This window comes from Lycorma delicatula, chromosome 2 (genome assembly GCF_047948215.1).
Source record: "Lycorma delicatula isolate Av1 chromosome 2, ASM4794821v1, whole genome shotgun sequence".
Taxonomy (NCBI): domain Eukaryota; kingdom Metazoa; phylum Arthropoda; class Insecta; order Hemiptera; family Fulgoridae; genus Lycorma; species Lycorma delicatula.
Window position 1 is genome coordinate 110,778,048 of NC_134456.1, and position 12,712 is coordinate 110,790,759.

Below are 12,712 nucleotides of genomic sequence, written 5' to 3' on the forward strand. Positions count from 1 at the left end.
TTCATAGTTTCTTTAAGTTAATTTTTTTATTATTTAAATTTACCGTAATTAATTCAAATGTAATTAGATGTAGTAGAATTTTTCTCGGAAATATCGGTGCTAAATTTTCTGTCATTGACGAAAACTTCAGCGATCATTTTGTTCTAAAGTTTATATCATCCCTAATAGCGTGTTTTCCTAAATATGATTACGCTTATCATCGTTAGTAAAAAAAACGTATTTATTACCTAGAGCGTCTTTCATTAAAATGACTATTCTGCTTGTTTATTTTCTGTTTAACCATGCAATGATCTTTGTCGTTTGATTGAGTCGATTTTAGTGACGAGGTCAGAAAAAAATATAAACTAATAAAATCTTTTTTGCTTATTTACTGAGTGAGTGATATTACGAAGTATCGTATTTGCAATCTTTCTACGTATGCTAAAATTTCCCAGAATATTATCTTTTACTCAATCACGTAAAATGCATCTGTTATTATTTTATAGTGCTGAACATTTTCTCAGTTTCTCTGTTATTTCTTTGTCCCAATAGCTAAAAAAGTATAGTTTTTCATGCGAAAAATATATATATATATATATGTGTGACCGGAATCTACAAAAAATTGCAAACAGTTGTGATTTTCACTTCTCTGGGATAAGCGACTACAACCACTCAACGAAGAAAATATTCTGATAAAAATCCTGAACAAGGGACTATTAAGCATGTTGCTAAATGAGTATTTGGTAATTTCTACGAAAGGTTACTCTTTTTATTGAATGTCAAGCAGTTTTAAAGTCAACTAATTCTAGACTTAAATTTAACACAGACTTAAGATTGACTAAGAAAACTCAATAGAACTTATTAAATTGTGCACAAGGAAAAGAATTTGCCAGATAGAATGGATAAATACATCAATCTCTGGTTTAAAAAGATCGTAGTTTTATAACTGGTTACTGACTGAATAAAGAATATAAGAACAAACAAATGATAAATGAAGAAGTTCATATATGATACTTCTGTTGTCTGCAGGTGTCTACATTGCTCAGCCACCGAGGAGAGTAAACATTAAAAAGCGATATTGTGTACCTTAATTGTGCGGAGTATGTTCTTAATGAATGGTGATATTTACAATATCAGACAAATAAGAGGACATCCTCGCAGCAGTACGAATGGCAACTGAAGAAAAATTCTCAGTTGACCGTTTCGCGGTCAATTAAAAGAATGAAAGAATCTCGTTCTATTGAAATCGAGTCATAACAGCCTTTATACACTTATATTTGTTGTCTGTTGTGTTATTCAGAATGCGGCTTAGCGATCTTGATTAAATATAATTAAGGTTTCGTATATAAATATATATCTGCCATTATTTTACTATTAAAGTAGTAATTAATAACACTGGATTATATTTCTACTATGGCCTTCAGTTTATTTGCTAGTTCTTATCTAGGTCGTAAAAGGTTAAGTACGTTATTATTATCATACTTACGTAATTCGACTGTATTTATTGAAAATTTTTGCGTAACATTACCGTTTGGAGATTCCAGTACTCATTCAGTTGTAATATGCTGACGTAAATATTTTACACATGCTGACGCTATCTTTCTTATATCAAATGTTAAAATTAACAATCTAAAAAATAACTTTTCTCACAGTAGAATCGTATTCATTTATCAAAATCATTTGCAAACATTTCATTGACATGGAAAATATTTGCTGTGATCCCGGTCTTAAAGAATTGCCAAAAGATGTATTGGAATACGAATTTAGTGTACTTAAGGGTGAGTTATATTAATTATACATTTATTTTCCTGTACATTGCTTCAGTTGTAAAGTGCTTTTTCTATAAAACATGTAAGAACCTATTACAACAGTTATATCACAAATAACGTAAAATTTCAGGAAATGTTTTGTTACTTATGTGGTGCTGTGTAAAAAAAAAAATACTTTTGTACAAAGTAAAAAATTGCTTTGAAATGATCCAAAAATAAAACGGAACAATTAAACATATTGCAGAAAACGACTAGGTTTATAGATAACTTAAAAAAATTGTAATATATGACAAACATGAAGAATGCTCCAACTTTTATCGGAACCAGATATGAAAAAAAGAAAAACACCTTGAAGAAGGTGTAATATGGAATGAGCAGGAAATAGATCTAAGAAATCGGAATTGGCCTATTGTCTAACACAAAACATATGCAACAAAAAAATCTGTCCATATTGAAAAATTAAGGCATTTGTTTGCAGTGATTTGTCCAGAAGCTGTAAATGCCCAAAATGTTTGATACTGTTCAATGTAGGTCATTTAAACAAAATCCAAAGGAAAGAAAGGAGATTTTTAGGAAAATATATGGTCCCATAAAGAAATTTATGTACCTTTTCCTGAAATTTGAGGAAATATCAGAAATTCCTGACTTAAAAATCAGTTATTAAGAAGAAATTAGTGGAAATCTCCAAAAGAAGGGGTTTCCATGATGAAGATCCAAAACAGAAAATAGTAATAATTGAAGAATTCAGGAAAAGGTTCCATGAGAGATTTAAAAAATATACTGGGAAGAAAGGACGGAGAGGTGCACTAAGAAAATTATTAAATTTTGAAAAATTTGCTGTAACTGAAAGAAAATTAGACATTTTTTCAAATTTTTAATCAGTATATTGATCCTGCTTCCACAAAAACCATAAGGTTTGGCCTTCTTAGAAAAAATTGTACTAATTTTTACCACTTACTTAAAGAGAAAAAATTACTTTTGGAGTTTTAATAAGTAGTTGTAACTGTTTTACAGATTGTTTACTATTGTTTGTACTCTTTTACTGATATATATTACTGTTACTAGAATGCATCCCTCTTACTGCTCTTAAAAACTTACTGTTACTTCTGAATCTTGTGAATTAAATTTTATGCTAACCTCGGTGATTGATAACATTTCATTTCGTATAAACAGTAATTCAAGATGTCACCTTAAAAAGAAGGAAATTATATTTTCTATGGAGCTAAAAATCTGGTTATAATGAGATATTGACAAAGTTACTAATTTTTATGATATTAATTTTCAGCTGGTTTGAGAGTTTCCTGCTTTATAGCTGAGTCTTGTTGATATAATCTTCATCCAATAATAACATATTACTTTGTTGCCGTAATATTATATAATCTTTAAGTCATTCATATTTTAGATATTTAAATTAAAAATCTGCTTTTGGATATTGGTGATACATTTGAATATTTGGCCAAAAAAAAAAGTTACTTCCGTAATTACAAACTGTGTTGTTAAATAGCTAGTATTAACATAATCAAATGTGAGACAATCATCCTTCAGAATTGTCACAGCAATCAAATTCATGGTTTGTAAAAAAAACTATTTTTCTGTATAAACTAACATTAAAATTTTTGTGTATAATTATTGTATAATATGATAATTGGTATTATATAATACATTATATTAATGTAGTTTATTGATCAGCACAGTGATCAAATTTGATAAGATCTGTATAAAAAAATTAGTTGAATTGCATGATTACAAATATGGTTTTTAAGACTAATGAAAAATATAAATTACTCACTCTTAAATTTATGGATCTTAATTTTCAAAAGAAACCGTTTGTAGCTAACTGTCAGTACCTTTAGTGGAGTTTCTGATAGCACTGTTATTAATACTGTTTAATAAAAAGGCTAGGAAAGGTTTTTAATAGGTAATCAAATATTATAGCCTATTAGTTCATTTAATATGTTTTTTTTACCCAAATGGACAAATTGTATGATTTGTAATTTCCATTCTATCCAGGTGACTGGGTATCATGGTTTGGTATGTACTATATATATATATATATATATATATATATATATATATTTATATATTTATAACATTTTTATGTTATATTTTTATGAAGAATCTACAAAAAAATTATTTTCTTGTGTTTAGTATCATCATTCCTTATATATCTATGGGTGAATGTGCACCCTGTCTTAGTACTTAGTGCAGTCATAGCAGTTTTAATTTGTGTACTTTTGGATTGTTGTGTTTGTCAGTGTGTGTATTGATAATTTGTTGAGTTTTTTATATGATCTTGTGTATTTTAAAAGTTACAAAATCATGTTCGGTCAGTCTCTGTTATCCTCCTCCCAGTCTGTCAAATGTCATTACCCCATGATTTAGATTATATTTATTAGTTGTCTTATGGATATGTATACATATCCATAAGACAAGTAACACTAGTTTTTAGTTACTATTTAGTGTAACTAACACTAGTTATGTAGGGATTGTAAGCATTTAAAATGTGTGCTACTTATTTTGCATGCAGTGAGGTCAAGATAATCAATTTATTTATTATATTATATTTTGTAGTGTAATGAAAATTAAAGTCTATGTTTTCAATGATTTGATTAGTGAGTATTTTAGAAACATTTTAGCCAGGAGACTAGAAATAAGTAAGCCTACAGGTGCTAGGTTACCGTCTATATATTACATTTACCGCCTATCTGCGGTGAATGTAGTATTTTATCATATGTGAAGTAATTTGTTTTCCTTTGGACTGTGCTTTTCAGTTATGTATTCCAGTAGTGTTTAGTTGGATTTAGTGTCACCTCTAATATGTATATTGTTTCTTCTATTTTTTGGTAGTGTCTCTGCACTAGGATGCAAGATGTGAGTATGGAGATATAAGAAATGTCTGCATCCTTAATTTTTTTTTTGTTAATAGGTTTTCTTTACTTATTAACTGTTAATGATTTATAACCTAATGGTTCTGTTCATATGTTTGTGTAGTTTTATATATTCTGCAGTAGTTGATAAATATAATTATTATCTCTCTGACTTAGTGTACTTTGAATTGTGCTTTTGATGTAGGTGAGTGATAGGGGATGTATTTGTTTATTGACAAAATGTTTATTTATATTGTTAATCACATGATTTGTGTTTTCATTTTTTGTTTATTTGAAAAGTTGTAGAACCAGGTTTTATCTCAATTTTGTTTTTTATAATGTTTGTATGGTTCACCAAAAATTAATTCACCAATGCCAATTGGAGATGTAAATGAAGTAAGAGATTTACCCAAACCATAACAAAATGAAATTGTCACATACAGTAACAAATCCTTACTGAACTCAACCAGGTCCACAAATTGTTTATTTATTTTCAGTCTTCTGGTTGGAAATAGTTTTACAGCATTTTGAATGTAGTAATTTATTACATGATGAAAATCACATAGAGAGAATATTAAATTAATAACTTTTGCTTGAGGAGTCTTTAATTGTCAAGTATGATGTTATAGTTCTGTCAAGCTGTTGTGTAGTTTATATTTAAAAAGAGTCCTGTAAGTCATTTTTTGGTTTTATTTGGATTTGGTTTTTTTTATAATTCATGCTTTAAATTAGTGTATTAATAATTATAATATGTGCTTTATTAAATATTTAGACTTCTGTTAAAGCAGACATAGAATTATTGTACTAGAATTAATTTACTTTGGGATTTATTGAATCAGGGCTCAAACTTTCTTCATATCATTTAAAATTTTTAGTTTAGCAATAAATCTGTTAATCTGTGTTTGTGTTAATTCAGTAATAAACTGAGTATGATTGCCTAATAAATGAGTTAAGTAATAATCGTACATTATATAAACAGAAATTTGTTTACAATTAATAAACATTTACATTAATAGTTATGTAATCAGTCCTTATCTCACAACTGTAAATGACGTTCACTGTTTAACTCCAAAAATATACTTTAACATTTTTTTTTATTTTATAATGTTTTTGCTTCAGATTTTTTTTTTAAGAGGTGGAGGAACCCCATTTATGGGCGCCTGGGCAGTGCCGGGCTCGCTAACAGGTTCTGCAAAATGTTATTAGATGCATATGTGTTCCTCTGCACTACTGACTAAATCTCCACCTCTGGCTACCCACCCTTCCTGGTACAGCTGGGTGCATTACTTCACGAAGGGGGAATATGCCCTCACACAAATTCAGACACCACAGTCAACAGACATGGACCACACACCCATAAGATACCAAACATCAGACAAACCTCACCACATACTCCATGACATTCAATCATCACTCAGAAAACATACCTCACGCTGCACACTCCACACATCACATCAAAGCCAGTTACATCCAATCACATAAACAAACACTTCACAGACAATCAAACATTTTCCTCTTTTTCTTTTTCTGTTTAGTCTCCGGTAATTACCGTTCAGATAATACTTCAGAGGCTGAGTGAGAATGATATGTATGAGTGTAAATGACGTGTAGTCTTGTACAGTCTCAGTTCGACCATTCCTGAGATGTGGTTAATTGATACCCAACCACCAAAGAACACTGGTATCCATGATCTAGTGTTGAAATCTGTGTAGAAATAACTGACTTTACTAGGACTTGAATGCTGGAACTCTCGACTTCCAAATCAGCTGATTTGGTAAGACGCGTTCACCACTAGACCAACCCGATGGGCTAGGCAATCAAATACTAAAGTATACTTACCTCATGGGTCACCATTGAATGCGGAAGCAGAGTGCCCACAACCTTGTCACACCCAGGCAATCCCCACACATACGGGAATCCCTTAGGCTTTCAGCCATGTGCCTGTCCGCCCCCATACCCTCCGATGACCCCCTTCTACCCCTGCGAGACTCCTTCCAGACATACAGCTCTTCCATGATCTTCCTTTCTTTCTTTTCCCTGTTTAACCTCCAGTAACTACCATTTAGATAATTCTTCAGAGGATGAATGAGGATGATATATATGAGTGTAAATGAAATGTAGTCTTGTACATTCTCAGTTCGACCATTCCTGAGATGTGTGGTTAATTGAAACCCAACCACCAAAGAACACCGGTATCCACGATCTAGTATTCAAATCCATGTAAAAATAACTGACTTTACTAGGACTTGAACGCTGGAACTTGTCTTTCAAATCAGCTGATTTGGGAAGACGCGTTCATCACTAGACCAACCCGGTGGGTTCTGTTCCATGATCTTCCTAGCAAACCTTGCTACAGCCGTCCAGGTTTCCGCGCTTTACAACATGATCTGCTGCAGTTTCTCGGGGAGGAACATTTCCCTTTTATCTATGGTGTCCAATATTTCCGTCCTTGCATCCTCAAATTGGGGGCAGCAAAAGAAGACGTAATATGCTCTCTCTTCCTCGTCTACTCACACTGGACAACTGGTAGAGTGATCTAGCTTAAACCTAAAAAGGTATTCTCTGAATCCTCCTTGGCCCGCTAGAAACTGTGTGAGACAGTAATCCAGCAAGCCATGAGCCCTCTTGCACCAACTTCTCAGGTCCCCAATTATGTGGTGTGTCCATCAGCCTCTATCACCACATCTCTATCACTACTACTGTCTCACCATATCTGCCATTCTCTCCTCATTTTTTCCATAATGGAGCTAGCCACTATCCTTTTTTCCGCAGATGTTGATGCCCATTGTTCTTTAATCTTATTCCTGCAGGTGATCTCCAGATCGACAGGTAATATTCCTGCCATCACTTCGACTGCCTCTCGAGAAACCATGCAATGTACAGCTGTAATACGGAGGCAGCTCCTGTGTATTGATTTGAGAGCACCCCTGTATACACTGTATCTAATGACCTCTCCCCATATCTTGGTACCATAAAGGAATGTGGAGGATATCACTCTAGACAGCCTCCTCCTCTGCTGCCTTGGTTCCCCACAGTTTGGTAGTATTCTGGTAACCAGACACATGACCTATTCAGCCTTTAAGCAGGCCTCCAAGATGTGGGTGCTGAAATTGCATCCTGGCGTCCACTCATATTCCTAGATATTTTATCGCAGTCCTTGAAACTATCCTTTGGCCCTCAAGCATCATCTTCAATGTTGGCCTTCGCTTGGTTATTGTAATCACAACAGTCTCCATCTTATCTGGAGCCATAGTTAACCCGACTCTGGCCATCCAGGTTTTGATTGTAGTATATGAGCCTTGTATCTGAGCGAGGGAATCTATCAGGGTACTTGACTTCACCATGGGGGCCAAGTCGTCTACGTAATTTACGAGAGTGATGCCTGGCGGTTGAGGAGTGTGAAATACACCATCACTATATTCCAAATACTTTCTCTTTCTTCCAGAAGTTCTTCATTCTTTCAGCCTGTTAAGCTCATTTTTTTTTAGTCCATTCTCCTCGAATTTTTTCTTTTCACGTAAAGGAACCTTTTAACTTAAAATTTTTTTTCTGTATTCTTTTCGATTTAGACTGTTATTTTCTGTAATGTTGAACTTTTTGAGCTCTTCTTTCATCTGTTTAATGATTTAAACCTTGATTTTTATAATTCCAGAGTTTTTTTAAAATCTGTTTGTTTAACCTTGTTCATTCAGACCATATATCTGTAGAATTTTAATTAACGTTTTCTTAGTTTTACTTCCAGGTTTTCAATTTTATTGTATACCTCTATTTGATCTCAGTCTGTAGCCTTCTTGTGTTCTTCTTGGACCATACATCCTTCTTAAAATTCTTCTTTCTGTCTTGATTCTTCTTTCTATTACATTTATATTTGCAGTTTCCATGCCGTACTAGATTACTGGTATTACACCTGTGTTATAATGCCTTAATTTTGCATTTATAGAAAGGTTCTTTTTATTGTAAATATTTTTTGTGTAAAATTTTAGTTCTATTTTGTGTTTTTTTGGTTTTGGTCACTAGTTTATCTGTTTCGTTTCTACTGATTATTTCCCCAAGATATTTAAAATGGTCTGTAATCTTAATTTTCCCTTACTTTGTTTCTATTATCTTTTTTGGATATTTACTGGTCCTTGTCTTGATTTCTGTCTTTGGAAAGGAGATCTGCAAGGATGTTTTTAATTGGTTACTTCCTTTAATTGGTTAATTTGGTTGATTGCTTCTTGTTCTGATTCTCCAAAGAGTGCTAAGTCGTTGGAAAATGCTAGACATTTAATCTTGACGTTCTGATTTTTTGTTCCTATATTTGCACTTATCATTGTTTTCCTAGGAGGTTTTCATGACTTTATCTAAAACCAAATTAAAAAGTATTGGTGAAAGACCATCTCCTTGTCTTAGTCCTATTTCTATTTGGAGTGGTTTGCTGACTTAAAGAGGTAGAGGAACCCCATTTACAGACGCCGAAGCAGTGTCAGACTCGCTAACAGGTTTTGCAAGATGTTATTGTGTATGTATTTCTGTGCAGTACCGATTAAACCTCCTCTCCTGGGTTTTCGCCCCACCTGGAAATCACTTTGCAGCATTACTTCAGGAAGGGGGAAGTGTCCGCACACAATCGGTCACCGCAATCTTAACTGAAACATCCAAACACACACTCACGCATGCAACGCCTAAGATAACACCAACACAAGGAGTAACAAATCACTCACACATCGCAAGTGGAAAAAAACACACGTAATAGGAAACTTTTTTCCATACTGTGACACTCATGGTAACACACTCACGCAACCACAGTAACCAATAACAAGAGTAAAAAATCACACAGACTCACGACACAGAACTTAACCAGCCCAGTACTTACCAAGTGGCAGCTATCTTCCGTTGTAACGAGAACGCCATCGAATACCAGGAACAGAGTGCCCACGGCTTCGCCGCATCAAGGTGACCCCCAGACTCTCAGGAAGCCCCCGAGACGCTCGGCCGCGGGCCTGTCCGCCCCGGCACCATCCGACGTCTTCTTCGGGGTTCTTCTGCAGCTCTTAGCTCTTCCATTATGTACTTATTGAAATTTGCTATTGCCGTCCACAGCTGTTCTCCCATTAGGTTGATGCGCTGGATTTCCTCCCGTGTGAACATATCCTCACGGTTCAGTACATCCAACATACGCCGTTGAGCAACCTCAGGTCGCACACAAGAAAAGAAAACATGGTGCGCAGTTTCCTCCTCGTCATCACAGACCGGACAACGGTCAGAGTGGTCCAGGACAAAGAAATCAATTTGGCCATGTTTCCTCTCACACCAAGCTCGAATGTTCTCAATCAGACGGCGGGTCCACCGACCCTTCTGGCCTGAGTCCCACCGCTCCTAGATCAACCGGCATTGCCCCCGCCAGTACCTCCACTGCCTCGCGAGATATCGTCCGATAGACGGACGTTATCCGCAGGCAACACTTCCGATACAGCGAGTCTAACACTTCCTTGTATCTGCCGTATCTTAACGTACTAGCCCAAATCTCCGCACCATATAATAGTACGTCACTCCACAGAAGCCTCCTCCTCTGCTCACTAGGTCCTCTTGTGTTGGGAAGGAGAGCCGCAACCGCACGCATTACTCTTTCTGCTTTCTCTCTAGCCTCTAAGATATGGGTCCCAAATCTAAGCTGCGCGTCAACCCATATCCCCAAATATCTGATGGCAGGCTTTGACACAATCCTCCTTCCTTCCAATTCCACGATCAGGGTTGGGCGTCGTTTCCTAGTAGTAATTAAAACTATCTCTGTCTTTTCTGGCGCTAGTTCCAATCCTACACCAGCCATCCACGAACTAACTGCTCGATATGAAGTCCGAAATTTGTCGGCAATATTCTTCTTAGTGGCTGCACTAACCACTAGTGCTACATCATCAGCATATCCAACAATGGAGACATCCTCAGGAAAGAGGATCCGCAGTACCCCCATCATACGCAGCATTCCACAGGGTCGGTCCAAGGACAGATTCCTGCGGAACACTTTGATTGACTTTTTTCACTAAAGTGTTGTTTTCAGTAACGTATATAAGCCTCCTATCCCTAAGAGAGATGACTATCATCCTCATTAAATAACCAGGGACCTGAAGCTTCACCAACGCTGAGGCGATGGCGGTGTGAGAAACGCAGTTATACGCGTTCCTCACACCTAACGCCACCATCGCGCACATCTTTCCTTCAGCAACGATAGTATGGGCCACATCCCTCACCTCGGCCACCGGGTCCAATGCAGACTTTCCAGCTCGGAAGCCAAATTATCTCATCGAAAAACCACAAGAGTCCTCAATTATTCGGACAATCGCTGCTGTATCATTCGCTTCATGACCTATTCCATCGCATCAATCATCGCTAGGGGGCGAAAGGAAGACGGGAGAGCTGGATCGCGACTAGGGTTCAGTACTTGGACAAGAAGTTGTCTCTTCTAAAGTTCAGGGAAGAGCCCCTCTTTCTAAGAGGAATTATGTCTCTAGGAAAACATTTACATGTACCATAATTGCCAGCTTGACAATAAATTTGGCAAGGCATCCAGGCCTGGCCAAATTTACTTATAACGCTATAGGCGTTCTACTGCCTGAACAAGTTCCTGTTTAGTAAACGGCAGAGGACTTTCTACCTCATATACATCAAAAATACCCCTTCTCTATGGGGGAATAAACCATTAATTATGTATACCCTGTACCTCCTCGACCCTTGGGGCAGTATGAGCTCTCGGTTTAAGGACACTTTTAACTAGGATTTTATAAGGGCTACCCCACGGGTCATTCTGTACCTCCTGGATTAATTTTCGCTAAGCTCTTTTAGAGTTCTTTATAAGTTTTCGGAGCTCCCTCCGAAACTCGTACCTATTCGTGCAGTACTCTCTGGTAGAGTTGTAGTACGCTCTCTGAGCCTCCCGTCTTGCCGTCAGGCATTGTTTCCGCGATCTCCTCAGTCCAACTGTAAACCGAGGGGCGTCCCCTCCTAATATAGCTTCGGAGGAGGAGATCATCGCAGGCCTCCATCAAAATCTACTAAATTGCTGACTTTCTCTTCCGCGGCGGTAACCTCGGTAACTTTTTGAAAGTTAAGTCCCTCAGTAGATGCATGAGGGTCAATTCTTATGCTCCAGCTATGTACCAGGGACCGTCCAGGTGCACTCTGTTTATCGTTCCTCCTCGGTCATACATATCGCCTGGTGGTAACTTCCAGTAAAATCCTCCGATATCCGCCAGTCACCAGCCCTCGCCGCGATGGTGGGGGTGGCAAAGGTAACATCAGTAGTCGATCCAAAGGTGCCTAAAAGGTAAAATAAAATAAAAGGTAAAATAAAAGGTGCCTAAAGGTAAAATAAAAGGTAAAAGTCGATCCAAAGGTAGGTAAAATTGTTCCTCTCATTAATACATACTAAGTCCAGAGATGCAGCCATCTCGGTCAACAATCTTCTCCGTGCGTCCGTCTGGCAGAGCCCCATGTCGACCGCACATTGAAATCGCCCGCAATCAGTGTAAGTCGTCTCGTAGCTATGTCTCCAGCAAGCGCAGACAATACATTCTTGAACCGTTCAGTGCTCACATTAGGCGACACATAGCAGCTAAATACATAGATTCCAGCAATCTTGGCCCGAACAAAATCATACTCGCATAATCGCTCAAGAATCAGCAGAGGAGAGCACACCCATATGGCCGATCCACCGTTCACCGACTCCAACCAGTCCGCACCTCGTCGGGCCATATATGGTTCGGAGATGATTGCTATATCAGCACTCATCTCCGATACACTACTTGTCAAAATATCTTGGGCAAGTGCCGAGTGATTCAAATTTATTTGAAAAAGCTTCATTTCCGGGTAGAAGAACGTCCGGTCCACCTCCAGTTCGCCGTACTTGTAGTTGCAAGACCCTTAGAACCGCAACGGCGCCAGTACGGTACCCTTCACTCTAACATGTCAGGCACCTAGATGCATTGGAGAATCTACCAGCAGGTATTAGTAAATGATACATTTCACCTGACCTTCTCTCCCACTCAAAGATTTTCCTCACATAAGTGGCAGTGTTTACTCTGTATATCTCATCCTGCAGCATCCCAAGGTGTCTGCCACTGT

The 12,712-nt window shown here is 37.0% G+C and overlaps 1 protein-coding gene across 3 annotated transcripts in view; it reads left to right on the forward strand.

The window, feature by feature from the left end:
- The first annotated feature begins 1,236 nt into the window (after nt 1–1,236).
- Nucleotides 1,237–12,712, forward strand: part of mal (molybdenum cofactor sulfurase) — a 71,055-nt gene continuing 59,579 nt past the window's right edge. Inside the window, exon 1 of one of the 3 annotated variants that reach the window (XM_075356057.1) lies at nt 1,237–1,757. In XM_075356057.1, coding sequence (XP_075212172.1) covers nt 1,679–1,757 — 79 coding nt within the window. In that variant the 5' untranslated portion in view covers nt 1,237–1,678. The remainder of the gene's footprint in view (nt 1,758–12,712) is intronic. The other 2 variants (XM_075356058.1, XM_075356054.1) reach the window with 2 other exon arrangements.